Source organism: Volvox carteri (assembly GCF_000143455.1).
Source record: "Volvox carteri f. nagariensis unplaced genomic scaffold VOLCAscaffold_1, whole genome shotgun sequence".
In the NCBI taxonomy this organism is placed as follows: domain Eukaryota; kingdom Viridiplantae; phylum Chlorophyta; class Chlorophyceae; order Chlamydomonadales; family Volvocaceae; genus Volvox; species Volvox carteri.
Window position 1 is genome coordinate 2,136,596 of NW_003307545.1, and position 21,579 is coordinate 2,158,174.

The 21,579-nt window shown below is 54.1% G+C and overlaps 6 protein-coding genes across 6 annotated transcripts in view; 5 read left to right on the forward strand and 1 right to left on the reverse strand.

Moving 5' to 3' along the window:
• The window catches only part of VOLCADRAFT_127341 (uncharacterized protein), a gene marked incomplete at both ends in the record, with an annotated part of 4,023 nt that extends 1,326 nt beyond the window's left edge, over positions 1-2,697 (forward strand). Inside the window, 3 exons of the mRNA XM_002945700.1 lie at positions 994-1,087; positions 1,341-1,478; positions 2,494-2,697. Coding sequence (XP_002945746.1) covers positions 994-1,087; positions 1,341-1,478; positions 2,494-2,697 — 436 coding nt within the window. The remainder of the gene's footprint in view (positions 1-993; positions 1,088-1,340; positions 1,479-2,493) is intronic.
• A 1,142-nt stretch (positions 2,698-3,839) lies between these two features.
• Positions 3,840-6,705, reverse strand: VOLCADRAFT_101579 (uncharacterized protein; the record flags this gene model as incomplete). The annotated part of the gene is made up of 6 exons (XM_002946056.1): positions 3,840-4,023; positions 4,462-4,649; positions 5,053-5,202; positions 5,431-5,551; positions 5,982-6,088; positions 6,598-6,705. The coding sequence occupies 6 exons, from the start codon at positions 6,703-6,705 to the stop codon at positions 3,840-3,842; spliced, it is 858 nt and encodes a 285-aa protein (XP_002946102.1).
• Positions 6,706-7,198: 493 nt separating this feature from the next.
• Positions 7,199-11,720, forward strand: VOLCADRAFT_78735 (uncharacterized protein; the record flags this gene model as incomplete). Its single annotated transcript, XM_002945701.1, has 8 exons — positions 7,199-7,330; positions 7,736-7,834; positions 8,000-8,128; positions 8,575-8,721; positions 9,006-9,240; positions 9,603-9,685; positions 9,879-10,090; positions 11,013-11,720. 8 exons carry the CDS (start codon positions 7,199-7,201, stop codon positions 11,200-11,202), a joined length of 1,227 nt encoding a protein of 408 aa, XP_002945747.1. The 3' UTR covers positions 11,203-11,720.
• Positions 11,721-11,928: 208 nt separating this feature from the next.
• Positions 11,929-14,233, forward strand: VOLCADRAFT_127342 (uncharacterized protein). The gene is made up of 5 exons (XM_002945702.1): positions 11,929-11,995; positions 12,115-12,172; positions 12,538-12,582; positions 12,988-13,122; positions 13,704-14,233. Exons 2-5 carry the CDS (start codon positions 12,166-12,168, stop codon positions 13,880-13,882), a joined length of 366 nt encoding a protein of 121 aa, XP_002945748.1. The 5' UTR covers positions 11,929-11,995; positions 12,115-12,165; the 3' UTR covers positions 13,883-14,233.
• Positions 14,234-16,529: 2,296 nt separating this feature from the next.
• On the forward strand, positions 16,530-18,424 carry VOLCADRAFT_86031 (uncharacterized protein; the record flags this gene model as incomplete). Its single annotated transcript, XM_002945703.1, has 5 exons — positions 16,530-16,625; positions 17,246-17,386; positions 17,561-17,692; positions 17,930-18,007; positions 18,260-18,424. The coding sequence occupies 5 exons, from the start codon at positions 16,530-16,532 to the stop codon at positions 18,422-18,424; spliced, it is 612 nt and encodes a 203-aa protein (XP_002945749.1).
• Positions 18,425-19,648: 1,224 nt separating this feature from the next.
• Positions 19,649-21,151, forward strand: VOLCADRAFT_102722 (uncharacterized protein; the record flags this gene model as incomplete). The annotated part of the gene is made up of 3 exons (XM_002945704.1): positions 19,649-19,744; positions 20,365-20,505; positions 20,885-21,151. The coding sequence occupies 3 exons, from the start codon at positions 19,649-19,651 to the stop codon at positions 21,149-21,151; spliced, it is 504 nt and encodes a 167-aa protein (XP_002945750.1).
• Positions 21,152-21,579: the final 428 nt, after the last annotated feature.

Consider the following 21,579-nt stretch of genomic DNA (forward strand, 5'->3'; position numbering starts at 1 on the left):
CGTGGAGAGCCCGAAGGAGGGAGGTGTGGTGGCGGACCGGTGAGCAACGGGGGGAGGGGACGGGGAGGTTGAGAGGGGGAGGGGGAGGTTGAGAGGGGGAGGGGGAGGTTGAGATGGGGAGGGGGAGGTTGAGATGGGGAGGGGGAGGTTGAGAGGGGGACGGGGAGGTTGAGAGGGGGACGGGGAGGTTGAGAGGGGGACGGGGAGGTTGAGAGGGGGAGGGGGAGGTTGAGAGGGGGACGGGGAGGTTGAGATGGAGAGGGGGAGGTTGAGAGGGGGACGGGGAGGTTGAGAGGGGGATGGGGAGGTTGAGAGGGGGACGGGGAGGTTGAGAGGGGGACGGGGAGGTTGAGAGGGGGACGGGGAGGTTGAGAGGGGGGCGGGGAGGTTGAGAGGGGGACGGGGAGGTTGAGAGGGGGACGGGGAGGTTGAGAGGGGGATGGGGAGGTTGAGAGGGGGACGGGGAGGTTGAGAGGGGGACGGGGAGGTTGAGAGGGGGACGGGGAGGTTGAGAGGGGGACGGGGAGGTTGAGAGGGGGAGGGGGAGGACACGTGTCCTGTGCATTAATAACAGACACAAGGACGGGTGGCAGCTAGGGGTGCTAGAAGTGGAGTGGAGTGGAGTGGATGGCACCGGTTTCAAACCGCAGCCGTGGTGCTTCCCGAGATGGCGGGGAAATGCAAGAGAGAGGATCTGGAGGGTTCCGGAGGGGCCAGGGGATGACGAGGTGGGCCGCATGACACGTAGCAGTACCAACAGCAGTACCAACAGCAGTACCAACAGCAGTACCAACAGCAGTACCAACAGCAGTACCAACAGCAGTACCAACAGCAGTACCAACAGCAGTACCAACAACAGTACCGACAGCAGCTGACCCTGGGAGGGTTTGAATTAGGTTTTTTGAACTGATCAGCCAATATCCTCTCAAGATGCCCCTCTTCCACCGCGCTGCCGTCCCCCCTGCTCTCTTCCCCCCTTGTGGCTCCCTTCAGGGTGTTCAATGTACGGCAGCTGATGGACGCATTTTACAGCTTCGCGGTCACTAGGAAGGTCGAGTACGAACCGCTCAAGAACCCAACGCGCCTGGTGTGTAGCAGGGGGGGGGCGATGTACGAGATATTGGATCCGTTGCAGTATGAAGGGGGAAAGGGAAACCATCCAAGGCCATTTACAGAACTATCATATCTGCTGCCATTACGATTACCACCCTTCCCTACCCACCCTGGTAGGTTTATAACGTTTATAACGGCATTTACTTCCCCTGCCGCCACCTCCGAAACGACTGAACCGTCTCTTTCCTGCCTTTTCCCTGCCTTTTCCCAACTTTTTTTTACCGCAGACAGTGGTTTATGCCACGCCGCGAAAGGACAAATCCGTTATTTCCGAGGACCTCCGCAAGGCCGAGCTGATAATCAACAACAGGATATCCCAAGAAATTTCACCAACCGACTTCATCGTTGCAGAACTGTTCAGGCAGGTTCGAATAGTCCTGGTAGTCCTTTCCGCTTCGGTTGGGTCTCAGGATGCGGTTGTTTGGATCATACGAGTCCTTTTAGGCTCTCCGAAACCACTTCTTGTGTTTGACTGTACGCAAACAACAACTGTGGCAGCGTGAGAGGCCTTATTCTGTCGGGCTCAGCTAAGCGGCTACCGGCCCTTCGGCCTCACCCCTTTTTTTATGCTCCCGCCTCTTGTTGCTATGCATGTGCGCTATGATGCGCCGCAGTCGCTTACTACCACGCTAAGCTATTAGATGGGCGTTTCGGAGCATGCAGGGCTATAGTCGCATCTGTTTTCATGCCCTTTTATACGGCTTGCTTTGCGTCTGACGAAAGCACGGCTCCCTTCTTCTTCTCCTTCTTAAGCCTACCATAACCCCCCCCCCACATGTGCACGTATATACGTACAAACAAACATGAACGTGCAGGCAGGTCAGCCAGGCCTCGGCACAGGGCTTCGTGGGGGACTACGAGACCATCTCCCGTTACACCCTGCTACAGCCGGGACGTGTGGCTGGTGGGGAGGAAGGAGCTACTGCGGCGACCAGGGCCGCTGCTACCACCCCCCTTGACACCGCCGCCACAGCACCAGCAGCACCAAGAACACATATATCCTCCGACACGGCAACAACAACAGCATCATCAACAACAACACGTGATATCACTGCAGGTATAGCCACGGCAGCAGCAGCAGCGGCTGCAGCTGCAACCGTTTCGGAAGCATCACCAGTGCCAACACTACAGCCGCCATCTCCTTCATCATCATCATCATCATCATCATCATCATCATCATCATCATCATTGTTGGAATCAGTATCAGCAGCAGCAGCAGCAACAGGGGTTAAAGCTGTGGGAATGGGCTCCAAGAGCGACGGGAACAACCTGGAGGGGGACCTGGCAGCCGCTGAAACCCCGGGTACTGTGGGGGATGGGGCCCCGGGGTTCGCCCGGGGATTTCAAGACCCTCCTGCTTCTTCTTCTGCTGCTGCTGAGATGGCGGTGGCGACAACGGAGGTGACAGCGGCCACGGCGGCAGCCGCATCAGGGTCAGTGGTGGTAACTGGTATAGGTGCCGAAGTGCAGGTGTTGCAGCGAGTGGCGGCTTTCCTGCAACCCCAGGATGCGGCGTTTTTCGAGGCGGGGAATCAGGCGGTGGCTGTGTACGACTACACGTACACGCTGAAGCGGGTGGCTTGATTTGTTTATTGATGCGGATGGCTAGACTCTTTGTTCTTCCTGAGCTATGTGAATTTCACCCATGGCTTGGATTTCATTGCTGTATTCGTAGGAGAATTTCACTGCCTTGTTGCTGCCTTGGTTGGGCTGGTGCTTCTGTTGTTGCTTCTGTTGCCTGTATTATTGCTGCAAGCCATGGTGTTGTGTGTGCCGCCTCTGGGGCAGCCACATGATTGACTGCTGAGCAAGAGGCAGGGTAGGTTGAGTGGTGCTGTTCATCTTTTGTCGTTAACAAGGAACGGATGTCGGGCAGAGGACAGCAACGGAACGAGGAAGGGGCGACACATCGCGTGTTCTGCTGGAACCTTCATCCGCGTCCTTTCCACACACACCCCCGACGAGGACAGTCGCCCAGCCATGGACTTCGACTGGCAAGTAACGACGTGGCGACGATGGCACATGCTGCGGAATCAGACAAGAATACAATGGCTGCGGAATTAGACACGAACACAATCATCAACCCCTGCTTTTCATCGAGATGACCAAGAGTACCAAGAGTTTATTCTCAATCCCAGCTCAGCTAGAAGTCAGAACACCGTAGCCCCCAATCTTATCAATATACCATCGCGTTTCGGTCGGTTTCACCAACCCACCCAGGATCACCCCCATTAAGCAATGCTATCCTATCCTTTCCCCGCAATTTTTTTCGAGTTTTCCATGCCGCTCAGAAACCAGTTTTCCAGCCCATCTACTCCATCTACAACCATTCCTGTCCCCAGCCCCTAACAATCAATCCTATTATTCCCAAGTTACATCATTACCATCACCAGCAGCAGCAGTAGCAGCTTCTCGTCTCCGACTCCTCTTCGGCTGCCAAGGCCAAAGCCGCGCCCTCTCCCCGCCCCAATGCGCCCCCTCCTGCTGCTGCAGAAGTACGCGTCCTCCGCCTTCCCAATACGCTCCTCCCCTTTTGCCCTACGTGTCCGCTCGATTCCTTGCCTTCGCCAACATATGCACGCGCGCCGTGAGGCCGCCGAAATCGTCCTGGACTGTGAAGATTTAGTAAATTGCGAAGCAGGTTCACGAGGACTGAGAGCAGCTCAAGGCGCTCATTCAGTGGTATCGTTTCACGCTCCTCAACGATTGGAATCTTTTAGATAAAATCACTGTGCCACTTGCAACCCCATCTCGGTCTCAGCCGCAGCCGCCGGCACCGTCAGAAGCTCCTTAAACTGGTGCTTGTCGATGACGGTGATGGCGGGGTGCGCGGCGGCGCGGGCTCGCTCTCCCGGTGTATTGTATCCCCAGTCCACCAGGAAGAGCTGCCAGTCCGACAACGCGGGATCCCTGTGGATAGATACGCCGTACATGTCGTACATCTGTCCACATGCGTACTACGTGCCCGGGTATGCGGCATGGGCGTGTTGATGTGTAGAGAGAGGTTTTGAAAGCGGCGTGTACAGATCGTGGTTTTCCAGCCATGAACATAGTTACACCTTTGGAGAGTAACGCAACTCCAAAAGGTCTAACACGCACTAACAAACAAAAAATCAGATGAGCGGCATGCGAACAGGCTGTAAACGGGTGTATGGTGACCCCTGGATTATTCACGTACTCGCATACAGGTTCATAAAAGGACGGAGGAAACAAAACAAATCTTGAAGAATCCCAGGCATCGTATCCAGAAGGTTCGGTTATAATTCTCTATTGGCTTATGTTAAAGAATAAAGAAATACAAGAAATAGTTCTGGAATTGCCACCACACCACACCACACCGCACCGCACCTGGCCACTTTTTCCAGCGTGCTCAGTTTGTCTTCCACGAAGATCTTGGCGTTGACGTCCGGGTGCTGGGCCGCCAGCGCCGCCAGCACCTCACCTTTGGGTCGCCCCGAAACCGTTTGGCTGAAGATGCGGTCGGCGGGGAAGGGTACCGAGGCCATGTCCCGCATCAAAATCTCCGTGTAGTGGGCCTGTGTGGGGCCCAAGGGGGGAGCGAGGGAAGGGAAGTGCGGGTGGGTGGGGGCGGGAAATGGCGGGCGGGAGGTAGGTAGGTAATATAGAGGTAAAAGAAAGACCGTTGCCTGATACCCAGCTTCGCAGCTAAGAACACCAACATACATACATATGCGCGCACATGTGCACGTGTATACATATACCTGTCTGTGTGTATTAATGTAAAATGTAATATTAGGTCTTCACACAGCATGTAAGAAGCCACGCAGTTAATTACACAGCGGACCCTACCAAGAAGCACTTCTTCTCTTCCCAGCCATTCAAACATCCACCCACCCAACCGACTCTTCGACGCAGGCGACGGCTGCCGCGTACGACACCGCGCAGCGTCGTACATGCTGTACATGTACCCAAGGTTACCTGTTTGGTGGTGACGATGTAGACTTGGTGGCTGCTCATGGCGCCGCACACTGGATCGGCCACGCCCTCGTAAATGCGGTTGGGCGCCAGCCAGCCGTCCAGATCGGCCGCGATCCAGTCATCGCGCACCTGACCGAAGAGCTCGACCATCTGCGACCAGCCATGGGTGTGTGCGTAAAAGTTGGGCAATTATGGAATCTTCTTTTTCCAGCGTTTCGCGATTCGAAAATCTGGTGAGAATATTCCTTTTCTCGGCTGTGGGCGTTGACAGCCGGGAAAAGAAAATATTCTCACCAAGTTTTCTCGAATTGCCTGCTACCTGTGTGGGCAGGTGGTTGTACGGTTGTCGTGCAAGTTCGTTCGTTCGTTCGTTCGTACCTCGCCGCGGTTGAGGCCCCACTCGGCCATGCGAGAAGGCAGCATTGTCTCCCAGGTCGCCAGCATCTCGTCCACGGACACGCCTTCGTACAAACACCGTATCTGTATAATATTTTCGTACCTGCAGACGTCACGGGAGTCACGGGACCGACAGCAGACGATCTGGCCGTGTTGGATGGTGGTGGCCGCCAGGCCTTATGTCCGGCAGATTCGGAAAAGTTTAGTTTAGACGATGGTAGCTCAACGAAATTTCAGTCTCGCGCCATAAGGCAGCTGCCGCAGAGGCTCTTCCGGACGGAAGATAATTCGTAGGTCTACTCGTACATTTCCGTACATTTTGTCAGGATAAAGGGAATTTTCGATTATATTACCGCTCTATAAAGGGCCACCTACCCCACGCTTCATAACGCGGCACGTCCATAGCCATACCCGAACTTTCCAAAACAGGGCATGCCCCGGCGGAATCTAAAGATCCGCTGGCGCAATGTCGTTCGTTCGTTCGTTCATTCCGATCTTCGCTGCCCCTCTTCTGAACAGCCCCCCGTTCTCACCCTGTCTCCACGACGGGCCGTACGGCACGCATCTTCTCCACAAGCTCGTTCTTCCGCGCTTCGGCCTCGGGGGTTTGGAAAATCTCCGGCCACAGCAGCGCGGCCGCCTGTCCAGTACGACGGTAGGGTACGACAAGTCAGCTCGTCCAGAGTGGGAGAAGCTCTTTCAAATGGTTGCGGGCTCGTGTTTTCCGGAAGTAAAATGCACCCTAAGGCCACACGGAAAGCGGATTTAAGGCGTGATCAGAGAGCCAAACGGTGTGACCGCGGGAAGGCGATTGCGGACAGGGTGAACGTAACGAGGATGTGGCAAATTCGACATGGAAATTCGTTTGGCTCCCACATCGGCTGTTTCCCTGTCTCCCAAGAACCTCGACCCTTCGTGTAACCTGCGTCCCTTTCTGCCCCGTTCCAAGCACTTTCCCTGCTCTCCCTGCTCTCCCTGCCCTTCCTGCCTCCTTTCAGAAAATACCCGGCCGCCCTCCGTCTGGCCGTCTGGGTTCCCTGGAGCTCCTTACCCTCACCCAAGCGCTGTCAACCCCACCCCCCATCCATGCGTCATTTGCCATTGGTCCGCCTTAACCCCATCCACCTTCCTCTAGAGACGCCGCCGTACCTTGAAGGCCGAAAGACTGCTCTCCCCCACCGAGTCGCAGACCACGCCATCAAAGTCCAGCGCAATTAGTTTTGTACCTGTCGCTGCGCATCGGACTGATAAACTCATGCTATTTCGCGGCGCAGCGAAGGTGGCAGCGCGCGTGGGCTGCGTGGCGATGCTGCGCCAGCGGGTGCGGAAGGTTTGGAGCTGGCCGAGCATGATTAAAGAAAGTTTTTCTTTTAGGATTGATTATACTTTTTGAATATTTTGATGGTATGAAAAGCAAAATCTGCAAGGAAACACTTGTGTCGTACAGCATTTCGACCAGTAAAACGTACGGTGTTGCCAGAGTTTGTAGAAATAACGGCATGGTTAAGCTTACTAAAGCAACGCGCGATGCTGGGCATAAATAATTGTTGAAAGCGGTATAAATCCTATGCATGTCGCGATTTTTCACGCAATTGGTAGGGTAGTCGTTCCGCCACTTCGGTTTTGCGCTAACCTGGTGCACAGTACAAGTGCTATAATTGGAAGAAACGCAGTGAAAATGTTGAAAGTCAAGGCCCCGTCGCGCGGACTCGGATGGGTCAATCGCGGCATGCGAAGCACGCAGACGCGCATGGCCTCTGTGAGCGCCAGCTGCCCCCAGGTGCATGAGCTGGCTCCTGACGTGGAGGCGGTGATACGGAGCATTCATAGCAACAAGACCAAGGCGGTCGTGTACGTGACAGGTGGAGCAGTGCAGGCAAGTGTGGTCAAAGTGCTTACAAGGACCGCAGCAGGGCGTAGTACCCCGCGGCCTTACACCTTCCTCTCGTACGTCCCATACGTCCAGAGGTAGTTCGGGTCAACAATTGCTTTATCCCGCATTCCACTGTGCTGTGTGTTTGTGGAATGCTTCCCGTGTCGTCCAAAATCATATTACCCTGCGTCTGTACACATTGAAAATGTATGTCACAAAGAATTACGCCATGGAAAAATCCCGTCCGCCCTCCCAATGATAGCGCGAAAACTGTTACCGCGCAACCTATAAGTGGACCATGTAAGGAGCAACAAGTCAATGCCATGTACAGGCTCGATGACTTTAACTGTCCGCCCCGTGGGCCGTTCACCCTCCCCTCCCCCTCCCCCTCCCCCTCCCCCTCCCCCGTCCCAGTGCATCTCCTGGCTGCTAGCAGTACCAGGCGCATCAGCGACAGTACTGGAGGCCGCGGTGCCGTACGCTCGCAGCAGCCTCATCAGCACTCTTGGAAAGGTAAAACCCGGGAAGGTTTAGGACACCATTCCCCTCCCTCACATCCCCAGGCTCTTGGTCGTCTCCTTCCACCGCCGTCGCCTGCGCTGAATCATGCCATGCCGTACATCGTACGGCACGGATATGAACATTGCCTATATTTGGTACCGTTGTCGTGCAACGCAGGAGCCCGAGCAGTACTGCAGCTCTGCTACGGCGGCTGCGATGGCGGAGGCTGCCTACCGCCGGGCCGCTGACCTGAGTTCCTTCGGTGACAGCATCGTTGGTCTCGGAGCCACTTGCTCTTTATCCACGGTACGCTCCGAATCCCAGCGAGGGCGAACCTGGATTAGGGGGACAGCTAGGACGCACTTTCGGACAGGAGGTTTAATCGTCCTTCCAATAAATTTAATAAAAGAAGCTAGGGGCAGCGCTGTACGAGAACGCGAACAGGATTTGCCCGTGCGGGGTACGTGCGCGTGTGTGCGCGGGCTGGGTGTGGATGGAAGTTCGGGTCTGCCACAGTCACTGTCACAGCCGCAGTCACGAGTTCGATTCCAGTATTATGATCTTGAAAGTGGGATATCTGCTGTAGCCGGCTTTACAAGCGCGCTGCAACCGGAATTTATTGAGCTTCCGTTAGTCAACAGCACATCGCATCAAACCCTTTACAAGGATTGAAAGGTACATTTTACGTCCTTGACTGCTGACCCAGTGTATTGATAAACCTGTGTCGTACACCTGCCGTATTGCTGCCTCAGGTGGGCGCTAAGCGTGGCGACCACCGGGCGTTTTTGGCAGTCCACGGCGGTTCGGCCGCCGGCTCACGCTGCCTGGCCATGACCTTGGCCAAGGGCGCCCGCACTCGAGTCGGCGAAGACGACTTGGTCAGCAGGATGCTCATTAAGGTGCGTACGGCATGCTGTACCGCCGTACTCAAACCGTGTTGTAGGTCATCATGGCCGTTTTGCGGATGGGGCAGTTGATACTTGCCCAGTCACAACATGCTGGGGTCACCAAGGTACGTACGGCATGCCGTACAGTCGCACAATGTCATGTTTTGGATGATGATGCATAGATTTATGGCGCCGCCATGAAGTAGCGCGTCTCGCACCTTGGGTATCTGTTTCAGTTGCTTGCAGAAGCAAGTGGCTGCGACAGCTCCACCCTACAGCTGCCCCTGATCACCCAGGAAGCGGCAGCTGCTGCCGCATCCGCTGGCTGCAGCACCGCGGCAGCGCAATCAGCTTTCGTCGTACATTCATATGACGTCGTAAACGATATTCGCCAAGCGGCGAATGATCCAGTGCAGCAGTTGCTGCGAGGGGAGATCCGCTGCGTTGAGTTTTGTGGGAGCGAGGTGGTGGTGGACGCGCCGCGGCATGGGCGTGTGTACTTGCCCGGCTCGTTCAATCCCTTACATCAAGGTCGGTCGGGGATTGGCAGGACGGAAAACGGCGCAGGGAAATCGACGCATACACATTTGCGCCTGAAATTATTGCAGGCAGAATAGGAGCAAAAATTGGCCCGATCGCCCTTTCAAATGCTCATTTCACATAGTTAGCGAAGTAATCATCCCATCATCTTGAGTCAAATCCTAAACATGATAATATATTTACCCTAATTACACTAGTATTATAAGAAGTGTCTGTGTAGCTTATTGCCGCAGCCTGGGATTGAACCAGGGACCTTTTGTTTACAAGACAAACGCTCTACCACTGAGCTACAACGGCTTGTAAGGTTTTACCATTGCAATGAATTCTTACAGGGCATCAGGAGTTGCTAGCAGCGGCACTCAGAGCCGCGAACGGCGATGTCGGCGTTGGCTCGCTCGAAGGCGCCTTTGAGCTAACGGTGCAGAATGCAGACAAGGTGCGGACTGCACTAGACTTCCTGACGCAACGCAACCTGCAGCGGCTCCAATGTGCAAGTAGGATGGGCACGCTGTACTGCACATTGTGGTGCCAGACGCGTCCCTTCACACAGGACTTCCTATCAATAAAATATTTGGTTGGGAATAATGCCTTTCGCTTTGCTGCAATACATCGCGCTGGTCTCCCTGCAGGGCTTGCTGTCCGCGGAGGATATCCACAAGCGTGTGGCTCAGTTTGTGGCATTGGGGCTCCCTGTGGTGGTGACCCGTGCGCCACTGTTCACCAACAAGGCGGACCTGTTGCCGGGCAGCCGCTTCGTGGTCGGATACGACACGGCTGCACGGCTCGTGCTACCCAAGTACTACGGCAACTCATACACGCAAATGCTGCTTGATTTCGCAAGGTTGGTATAAGTTGCGGCCGTGGAGGTGGGGACAGGTGGGGATATGGGACGTGTAGCTGAGGTACGAGTGAGTGTGGGAGGCAGCTGGTGTGTACGGTGACGGTTTAGGAAGGGGAGGTGAGATGATTCCTGAGGATGCGTCCTGATGAGGACATGGAAGCGCACGAATGCCGGGGCCCCTGCAGCGCCCTGATTCGCCTCGTGGCTTTGAGCATCTGCGTCGATGAACTCCCCTATGCAAACACGAAAGGAGACGGGCAATAACCCCAATGCGAAGTAGGAATTTTAGTTATGACTGCTATAAGGAAAGAGAGGAGCTTATTGGCGCATGGAAGTTATTGCTGGTTAATATCGCTGGTAATGCAGCTCAGCGGTCGAGCAGGCAAAGAAAAAATGCCGTCGTTTGCCATTCATATGGCCATCCACATTTCCCAGAACTATTTGCCCGTTTAAAATGCTCCTTGTATTCATACTGGTCCTGTTGGAGTTCTGTATCAGCCATGATCAGCCCAGCCCTGGATAGTAGGTTCCACTTCAGGCCATGCTCCCAACATGCAGAAAGCGGCATTCTCGGGCAACGGAAACCCCGCGCGATCGATGGGGATCTCGCCGGAGAAACATGATCGATCCTTGTTATTACAGCCGTCTGGCGAATTGTTTTCCTTGCTTGCTATTGCGACCATCTGGCCCTTGCCTTGGCGAAGGATGGAGCATCTATGCCTAGACGGGAGGGGTGCCGCGGGTTCCCGTGTCTCTGTGTGTGCACCTTCACACCTACCAATCTCAATGATTGTGCTTCACATACTTGAAGTACAGACAAGACCGTGAGAGCCTTTGAACCGCAGGAAGTCTTTGGACAGTTGTGCTCATCAAGCTGACGTGCCCTCCCGCAACAACTGGCCCCAAACCCATGCTGATTCAGGCTGCGGCAGAATGGGTGCAGCTTTATCGTAGCCGGTCGCAAGGACGCGGCCAGCGGCAGGTTCATGTCACTGGCCAACGTGGAGGTGCCGCCGGAGCTGGCCGACTTGTTCACAAATTCGTTGCCAGAGGAGGCTTTTCGGTTGGACATTTCGTCGACAGAGCTGCGGCTGAAGGCGCAGCTGAAATGATGAGACGCTCAGTAGCTTGGAGATTGTCCTGAGCAGGGCGGAGCTGTCCGGCGCCTATGTCGCGACAAGTCACGGATAGCGCTAGGAACGGATGGGTGCGTCTTCTCAGAGAAATTGTACAATCTTGATGGCTGAGAGAATACGGCTAGGAGGAACGTATTAAAGCTATCAAGTGTGTGGTATGTAACTTTTTGGCTGGATCTCCTTACGGACTACACGGCGGCTACGATGCAGAAGACTTCTAAACCTGGTGGGCCCTGTCACTTTGTCGTTAGGATTAGCGCTGCAGACATTAACGAAAGGAGAAAATGCCCAATTCGTTGATTGGCATCTGTAAATGGTGGTGGCGGTGGGAGTGGGAGACTAAATACAAAACTCGTTTCTTGATGAGGCTCTCGGGGACTAAGGTGGATCCCAACATCCGATGTATGTCAACAGCCCCAGCTTTTGCCTTGGGCACTGGCAGTACCTGCGGCAACGTTGCGCGTCATAATCAGCTACCATGTAATTTCATCCCCATATGTGAACCTGAACTCCAAGTGATGCATTGTCTACTATACATATGCAGTTACAGAATCCCAGCCACTGCGAAATTTCTCGTAGACGTATCGTTCGTACACCTTTTTGCAACTGAACCTGAACATTTTGAGAATGGACAACGCTTCACAAGATAAGAACTGTGGCATCGATTGATGTTTTTTATCCTCAGGGTGAAATTATATTTATCACAGCTTGGTTCCTGTTGAAAGGCCAAAAACCAGTTCTCCTGCTTCGCACAGGAGTTATTGGACAGGTGGGTATATGTTAGGATACCTTTCATGCATATAGCACCTAACCTATCTTGAATTGGGTTTCAAGCCTATGCACAGTTACTTCAGCGTTAATAGGCTGACAACTTGGCCTGTGGCGCAGGGTAAACTTCAAACGCACAGTTGCGTCTGTCTATTTAGGAGCTGCTCAGGAATGGCAGGTGCGAGAAGTGTGTTTCAAGCGCTTCAGGCGCGGGCTTACGTGACGACTTATTTTGAAAAACCAGCTGCCAGGTTAACCCAGGTTAACCATGAAACATGTGCTGCATCATTGTCTTGCATTGAACAGTGGCTTCACTCTCTCAACTGCGGTTGAAAGCTCCGATGGCGTGTCGCTGGGGAAGGCGGAAGTGCTTTCAGACCTCATTATGTGTTTCTTTGCTATGCACAGTTTACAGTACATGTTGGAAATGATCGACACCTGGGCTCTTATGGGCGGGTGGCTCGCAACTTCGCAGCGTGTTCCGAACGCACCTGCGTCCCGGATGTGTCATCTCACCTGCATGGTGTTGCCCACCTGATACAGGTTACCCGCCCCCACCCGGCTACGATCCAAGCAAGGCAGTGCCTGGTAAGCATGGCTTTGCATGGACGAGCTCGCATGTCGGGTGCTGGGAGGCAATCTGTGGCAAAGATCAGTAGGAACTGGAACCCCTGGCAGCTGCGGACCTCGTTCAACGGCACCAGCTCACCACCCTGCGCCGTGCGACTTCCCAAAAATACTGGTTGTTGGATCCCGGTTTATTCGGAGGCGGGGCACTGACTGGCTTCAGGCTGGAGGCTCCTCCTATGCTCCTATGCGCCCACTTATCCGACCATTCCTCCACAAAACGCAACGACGCACAACTCGCCTCCAAGCCTGCGCCTTCTTCATCGGAAAGGATGTCGGCTTTCCTACTGTCGCAGCGCCCATGTCTTTGCCCTCATCGCTGTGTGACTGTCCCCCTGCTTGCCTGCCTGCGCATCATGCGTCCAGGCTACCCCGCCCCTGATCCCTATGCGGCACAAGGCTATGGACCGCCACCTGTTCACGGCTACGGGGCACCACCGCCAGGCTACATGCCGCCTCCACCAGGATATCCGACCGGTCCCTACGGGCCGCCACCACCCGGTAAGCTGAGCATTGAAGGGTTATGTCGGCGTGGCGGGCGTCCATGCAAGCTGGGCATTGCCGTGCATGGTGATTGGAAGGAGGGTTTCTGGGCCCAGAACCCCCAGGCTTTTCATTGTGGGAAAGTGCTTGTTACTTGTGTTACATCTCTTGGTGGAAATGGATGGGTGAGTGGTTTCGTGCATGGCAACAAGGCCCACTTGTAATTTTTGTGGCTTTTCATTTTCAGCTTCAGTTGACAGGCAGGCAGGCGGACGGCCATGAAAGAGAGCACTTGGTCGCTCAAATGCAAGTATGCTTTCTATCCTCTATCGTGACCATTATACTTTCACATGATTGCGTGCGTCTCGAGCGACGTGCCCAGCAGCACGTACGTGCGTATGTCCTATGTATCCTGTTCAAGACAAACAGGATATGGCGATGCGAAGTCAGTGCTTTCAGGTTTCAGCACATATGGCACAAGTATTGCCTTATTATCCTCGTATTATATTGAAGCTATATATCGAGCTCGTGCTATACCGATTTGTGGTTGCCAGGTTGTTGTTCCTTCTCCTGACGTTAGGTCCTAATCCTACTCGCAGGCTATCCCGCTGGTTACCCGCCGCCACCACCGCCGGGCGTGTATGCACAGCCGGTGTATGTGCAGGGACCTGATCCCCACCACCACCATCATCATCACCAGCAAGACAACAGCGCAAAATGGTGCTGCGGTTTGGGTGCATTGGCTGCGTTGTGCTGCTGCTGCCTAATGTTGGACTGAGGACAGGGGAGGTGAAGGAGCTGTCGGGGGTTTAGGGTTGAAGGTGTCCATATATCTGCGCGGTACGGTGATTAGAACGACGGTGCTTAGAAGCTGGTGGGGCAAATAGTACATGTGAGGCAATGTCAGCTGGGGCCTGGTTCGTGTTTTTTCAGGCCGTGGGTCCGTGTACGATCTGCATCAGCACTGCATAACATTAGGCTTTTCGCACGCTCCTGGCTTGGTCCTAAGGGGTTGCTTGGTTGGGAAGACGCCATGTGCGCGGGCGGGGTGGTGGCGGTGGGAGAAATCATTGCAAGGAAATCAGAACTGCCGGCGTCCAAAGTCCGAAGCTGCGGGGGCCCGGGCTTGCGGGGGTGGCTCGTCCGCAGATATCGTCATATGAGGTTTCACCGCAGATGTGTGGGTTTGCATTGCTTTTTCACCGGCATTTTCCTTAGCTTGATGCTGCTGCATGATGTTTCTTGGACGCTGTCCTGATGACCTTCATGTATCAGTCCCCTTATCACCATGCACAGGGCCTGGCTTAGAATGCGGTGAAATGAGAGCGGAGTGCGGCTCAGGGGCGCCGCGTACCGGGGGTCCATGGATCACCTTTGCGCAAAATGAGTTTTTTTTGTGGACGCTGTGCTCCCGCGGTGAGGCCGGTTTGCGTGGACAGCCCCATATCAGCACACGTGCATGGGGGTTTGGTGCGAGATGGCAAGGAGCCCTGTTGTTGGGTGCTGCTGATGTGGGTATGAACGTCGTGGATTCGTTCTTGTGTAGAGTTCACCGTGTATGGGTGGGAAAATGTGCTGTGTTTCGACTGATTTTTGGAAGCTTGGATGTATGTAAAAAAAGCCCGAGTGTGTAGTGTGTACGGCATTTCTCTATGGTGACACGTATAATTTTACTTGTTGTTTAATGCTGATCGCGAATTGTGACCGTCCGCGCTGTGTAAGGACGGGGGGTACTGTTTTTTGTTACTGTCGCGCTGACATAACGCTCCACATCTGCGTATGTACCATAAACCCCGGTATATAGGACACCTGCGCGTCGCCGCGATGCAGCGGAAGTGGGTCACCCTAAAAATCTTCATTATTTTGAGGACTGAATTATATACTGTTTTGGTCCAGTGGTGGCGGTAGCGTTGTCACTTGCTGGTGCCGCAGATTTAACTTGAGCAGCATTCATCAGTGTTCACCCGGTGGTTGAATTCGTGCTGACGGCACGTTAAGGCACCCAGTATCCAGGACTTGTTGCGCGCTGCTGTGTACGCACCGTGATAGTGTTACATTAGCCGTGAGCCGCCGTGAGGAGGTCCATCGCGTGCCGCGTGTCCCGAGCGAGGCCCAACGCATGTAAAGCGTTTGCTACTGCCTAACGATGTTTTGACAAAAAAAAATTGTTTCGAAAGGCATGGGAACTAATCGGTGTCTTGAACACATCATGGGAGGGCCGGGCGGTCAGTCATCATCGTCGGTGGCAGCTTTGGCAGGCAGCAGCTTGTTGGCTTGCAGAACGAGAGCAGATTTGTCAGATGCCATACTAATCCAGGGCAAGGGAAGGGTTGCCCCTCGCACTCAACTTCACCCTCCCCCCAACACATGTGCACTTGCAGCGGCCAGATGGTACCCTCTCCTACTCGACAGTATATACAAGCATGACAGGTCCTTGGCAGTCCTTTTACTAGGATTGGCTGAAATAATGCAGACCATTTGCCTGTTGGCATTTTTATGGGTTTACAGGACCCACGGGTAGCTATCTGGCTGTGATATGGGGAAGGCGCTGGAGCTCCGGCTGGGATTCACAGCTAAGCGTACCGACTGTACAGGCGCCGATCGCGATTCAAAACAGCTCCCTTATTTAAAAACCTATGAAACTCGGTTCCTTCGGGGCTGGGGGCCACAAGCGTGGAGCTTCCGACCCGATACGTCGCCGATATTCGTTCTCGTTATGAGTTCTTTTGCCGGAAGCTTTCGAATCTGAAAGACGGACGGCCAGCGGAGGATGTCGCGTCCCTTTTGCCTCGAGACGGGGCTCAAAGGAGGCAGGAGTGGCACATGAAAGATTGGGATGAGCCACAAGAAACGGGATCAGGCTCAACCTAACGACCCCTATCAACGTGTTACTGAAGCAGGCGAGGTTTGCTGTCGTGTGCCAAATGTGAAGCCTCCGGACAGGTGATTTTGTCAATCTGTTCTTCTTCCCTCTTTTGTCGGGACCTAGGTTTTGGGTTTGGACAGTGTTTGGGGGTTAATATTTTTACTTGGCAAGGCCTGCTGTTGTACCTTGGTTGGCTTCCTCAGTGGTGATGCCTGCTAAAGCATAGAGCTAGTGAAGCTGGCATGGCTTGCCGAATCCGTCACGGAAAAAGGCCCCAGCGTGTGCTGCAAGCACTAGAAGCCGTTCTGGCTCCGCTGCAAGAATTGCTTCATGATTTTGGGGGCCAGCGCCAGAAGTGTACGGTATTGACATCATCATGCCACGCTGGCGCCCTCGGACGAGCAAACAGGAATAGCACAAAAACTCTCCACATTCTTAATCGTGTCGGAATTCCTCCAATATTCCTACTTCTGCGTTACCAAGCTATCGTAAATCGATTTAGGCAACTTCCCAGGTGCTCCAGGTACTGAGCAGTATTGCTTCCTTGTCGGAGAGCACCATGTCGGAGAGCATCGTCGACCAATTGGCTGATGCCGCCAACTCCGCCGGCCAGCGAATCAAGGAGACCTTCGGAGCTGAGGATACACAGGGCGAGGTGAGAGCCCTTACAGCCCGGCCTCAAGGAAGTACTTATGGATGGAATTAGCGGAATTAGCTCCCAGACAGCATTGCGCCGAAGTGGTGCGCGGGCTGTTGGCGCGGCGCGCCCGTGATTTTGAGTTGCGCAAGAATGGCCCTGACAGTCTTTTGTCCCTGCAGTCTTTTCGCGCAGCGTTGGTCAACGCGCGCAGGCCGCAGTACCTGTCCCCACTTGATGTTCGCATTCACCACCTGGAATCGGTCCACAGCCCAGATTGTCTTTAATTGTAATAATCTGATACACGTAGCTGTCCGGCGTCGGCCTTTACCTGGGCCCAGCCTTGCTGCCGATGGAGAAAGGAGCAAAGCGGTTACGCTGCACTTCGACCCATGGGTCGGATTGTCTCCTCGCATTTTTCCTCACGTTACGCAGTTGCAGCAGCGGTGTTCCGCATTTCCTTGAGGCGTGGCGTGTCTTGTGTAATTTCTAACCCCTCACTTGCAAATCTCAGAAACGGCTCCGTCTGTCCCACGTCGCCGTGCGATGGGGCAAAAACCCTTCCATCTCCCCCCCTTTTTCGCACGTCGGTCCACGTGATTTGTGTCCCGCTGATCATTCACGACTTGACCATTCAGGGCCGCAGCAACATGCAGATGACCAGCGGCGGCGGCGACCGTGACAAGGACCGTACCCAGACGTCCGCTAGCGAGGATGCCCACGACCTTGCATCGGCGGCGGAGGATAAGACCAATGAGGTCATTGACCGTGCCAGAGAGGTAAGTAGTACGGCATGTACGGCGCGACATGCCGTGTCGCCCATTTGGTTTTTCTCCTGCAGACAGACTTTTGAAGAGCTGCTGGCCGAACCCTGGTCTGTTGTGGGTGTGGATGCTAATACAGATAGTGATACGCACATACACACACACGCGAACAGGCTTGCCTCGCCACAGGCGGCTGCGTGGCCGCAAGAGTCAATAGTGGTGGTGGCAGTGGGTGTGGCAGTGATGAGTGGCAGCCGGGTAGTCTTTCCCTGTCAAAGACGTCCTCACCTGTACTCCGTAGAATGGCTCGAATGGTGTGTGGTGTGGAGTGGTGTGTCATATGTGTTCCATACATACAGTACGTGCCGGGGTGTCCCGTCTGCTGGGGTGTCAGGATGTAGCCACCACCACCGAACCACAACAGCGCTACGCACCGTGTGTTCCCACTACGTTGAAGCCTCGCCGCGTTGTCGCTCTTGCATTGCATTTCGGTTTGGCCCTGTGCCTACCTGTCTACCTGCCTGCCCCCGTCTTTCTGCCTCTTGCGTCCTTGTGCAGACCACCCAGGACATGTCGCAGCGCGCCGACGATGCATACAAGGGCACCAAGGGCTTCGTGGCGGATGAGTCGGAAAAGGTGAGGCTGCCGGCGTTTTCCAGTGGCCTCCTTTAACCACCACCACCACACCACCGCCACCACCATCACAGTTTAGGTGTGTTCACCACCACCACAGTTTACGAGTGTTTTTCGAGTTGCAATTTTGAGAACCAAATATCTTCTCAGATTACCCATGTACTCTTGAGTTGGTGTCTCCTGAGCGAAAACGGTATGCTCGGCATGGGCCCTGTCCTCCTGATGCTGTGATAAACCAACCATTCCCAATCTCAGGCTCGCAGCGCCATGGATGACATGAAGACCCGGGCCGCGGAGAGTGTTCCAGGCCGCGACACGCAAGATCCACAGGTTACCAGCGAGACGGGTCAGAATGCGGGATACGAGGCGGCGCGCGATATGTCGGAGAAGGTCGAGGACGTGCTTGGGATGTCTGCGTAGTGGAAAAAAAAGGTTCAGCTCCTTCTCGTGGAGAAATTAGTTGTCGTATTCGGGCGCGAAGGTTGCGTGGGAAGCGAGGATAGCGAAAAGGAGAAATGCCGTTTAAGAATTTGCCGCCACGCTTTGCGTGGGAAGGTGAGGGCGGCGGAGTAGCGGGAAGAAATGCCATTTAAACATTTTGCCGCCACGCTTTGGAAGAAAGGATTGGATGTGCAAGATGACAGGAGGAAGGTTTTTCTCTTAATAGTTTCTTGTCTATGGGTGTATCCGTCGTGCGCAGGAGCGGGTGTAAGGATAATGTGCGTGCCAAAACGGGTAGATTGGGTGGGGATTGCCGTTTTGGGCACCGCGAAAGATGGGGAGAAATGAAAGCTGTAGTTTCAACACAAGGAATGGAGAATTTCCCCAGCATTCTGGGAGTTGAGGCGGGGTGAGGGGCGATGGCAATTCACTGACGAAGCTGACGAATTTACTTGCTTGGGGATATTGCCTTATAAATTGTTTCCGCATGTCATTGTGGCCTTCTAGCTCAGGGTATTCTTTGAAGGATTGTTGCGGTCGTTAGATGGTACATGTTGCGCTATGGTGGAGCGTTTTTAGTTGCGTCACTTCGTTCAATTTGTACAAGGCCTGTGGCTAATTCCTGGCATTCTGGCCCCCGGGCCAGCAGCGACGGTGTCAAGAAGAGCTATGTCCTCTTGATGGGCGCAATATATGTGCCAAATGTGAAGCCTCCGGACAGGTGATTTTGTCAATCTGTTCTTCTTCCCTCTTTTGTCGGGACCTAGGTTTTGGGTTTGGACAGTGTTTGGGGGTTAATATTTTTACTTGGCAAGGCCTGCTGTTGTACCTTGGTTGGCTTCCTCAGTGGTGATGCCTGCTAAAGCATAGAGCTAGTGAAGCTGGCATGGCTTGCCGAATCCGTCACGGAAAAAGGCCCCAGCGTGTGCTGCAAGCACTAGAAGCCGTTCTGGCTCCGCTGCAAGAATTGCTTCATGATTTTGGGGGCCAGCGCCAGAAGTGTACGGTATTGACATCATCATGCCACGCTGGCGCCCTCGGACGAGCAAACAGGAATAGCACAAAAACTCTCCACATTCTTAATCGTGTCGGAATTCCTCCAATATTCCTACTTCTGCGTTACCAAGCTATCGTAAATCGATTTAGGCAACTTCCCAGGTGCTCCAGGTACTGAGCAGTATTGCTTCCTTGTCGGAGAGCACCATGTCGGAGAGCATCGTCGACCAATTGGCTGATGCCGCCAACTCCGCCGGCCAGCGAATCAAGGAGACCTTCGGAGCTGAGGATACACAGGGCGAGGTGAGAGCCCTTACAGCCCGGCCTCAAGGAAGTACTTATGGATGGAATTAGCGGAATTAGCTCCCAGACAGCATTGCGCCGAAGTGGTGCGCGGGCTGTTGGCGCGGCGCGCCCGTGATTTTGAGTTGCGCAAGAATGGCCCTGACAGTCTTTTGTCCCTGCAGTCTTTTCGCGCAGCGTTGGTCAACGCGCGCAGGCCGCAGTACCTGTCCCCACTTGATGTTCGCATTCACCACCTGGAATCGGTCCACAGCCCAGATTGTCTTTAATTGTAATAATCTGATACACGTAGCTGTCCGGCGTCGGCCTTTACCTGGGCCCAGCCTTGCTGCCGATGGAGAAAGGAGCAAAGCGGTTACGCTGCACTTCGACCCATGGGTCGGATTGTCTCCTCGCATTTTTCCTCACGTTACGCAGTTGCAGCAGCGGTGTTCCGCATTTCCTTGAGGCGTGGCGTGTCTTGTGTAATTTCTAACCCCTCACTTGCAAATCTCAGAAACGGCTCCGTCTGTCCCACGTCGCCGTGCGATGGGGCAAAAACCCTTCCATCTCCCCCCCTTTTTCGCACGTCGGTCCACGTGATTTGTGTCCCGCTGATCATTCACGACTTGACCATTCAGGGCCGCAGCAACATGCAGATGACCAGCGGCGGCGGCGACCGTGACAAGGACCGTACCCAGACGTCCGCTAGCGAGGATGCCCACGACCTTGCATCGGCGGCGGAGGATAAGACCAATGAGGTCATTGACCGTGCCAGAGAGGTAAGTAGTACGGCATGTACGGCGCGACATGCCGTGTCGCCCATTTGGTTTTTCTCCTGCAGACAGACTTTTGAAGAGCTGCTGGCCGAACCCTGGTCTGTTGTGGGTGTGGATGCTAATACAGATAGTGATACGCACATACACACACACGAAAGGGAGATTTCCGTAACTTTTCAATTACACTCGCTAAGAAATACTTAGCTAGTACATGCTCCCGACCATGTATTAAATTGTCGACCTCGCATATACTCTTCACATTTGTGTGAGCTGAATAGCCAAATATTTGGTGCGTTGACCAGTGCAGTCGCGGCCCTCGGAAGCGACAGACGCCAGCTACGCATAACCGGCGAGTGCTATTTCCTCGTCAATGTCCTTCCAGGGAAGTCCTGCTGGTTACATTGGAATTCATATGGATGACGGGGCTTGCTTGAGGCAGCTTCGCTTGCAGCGTGGCCATGTCAATCTCGAGTCGGGTCACCACCCTGCTTTCCCGGACTATCACCACGAGTTACATCATTCGCAAATGTCGTATGGAGGCCTTAACCAGGTCGCGTCCCAGCACAACGCTGCGCGTTTGCCGACGGTGGCCATGGGGACATTGTCTAGGGGAGTCAAGGAATGCGAGCGAAAACGTGCTGGGCAATAGTAGTAATGTGCTCGAGGGCTAACGTAGCTTAAAAGTGAGCAATTTCTTACAATCCGTACGTCTGATAAAAGTTGTGTAAAGTGGGCCCAATGGAAAGTGAAATTAAGGAAATTTCTTAACTTCTCCATAGAACTTAAGGAACTTTCCCAGCCGCTGGCCAATGGAAAGACCCTCATAGCGGGCATCGATATCTTAAATCCGGCTATAAACGCACGTTTTCTTGCCTTGCTTCGATCACAGCGGTAATTAAGAACCTTAAGTTCCTCGTCATAAATTGTAGGTTTTGGGGAATGAAAGTGCAGCAAGTAATGAAGGTACAGCACGTGGGGTTGCACCGCATCTACGACAAGAAGAGTATTCGTCGTTGCTTACTGATACAAGCTGTGGGTGCGGGACTGTATAATTTTTTCATGCATGTATCATCTGTA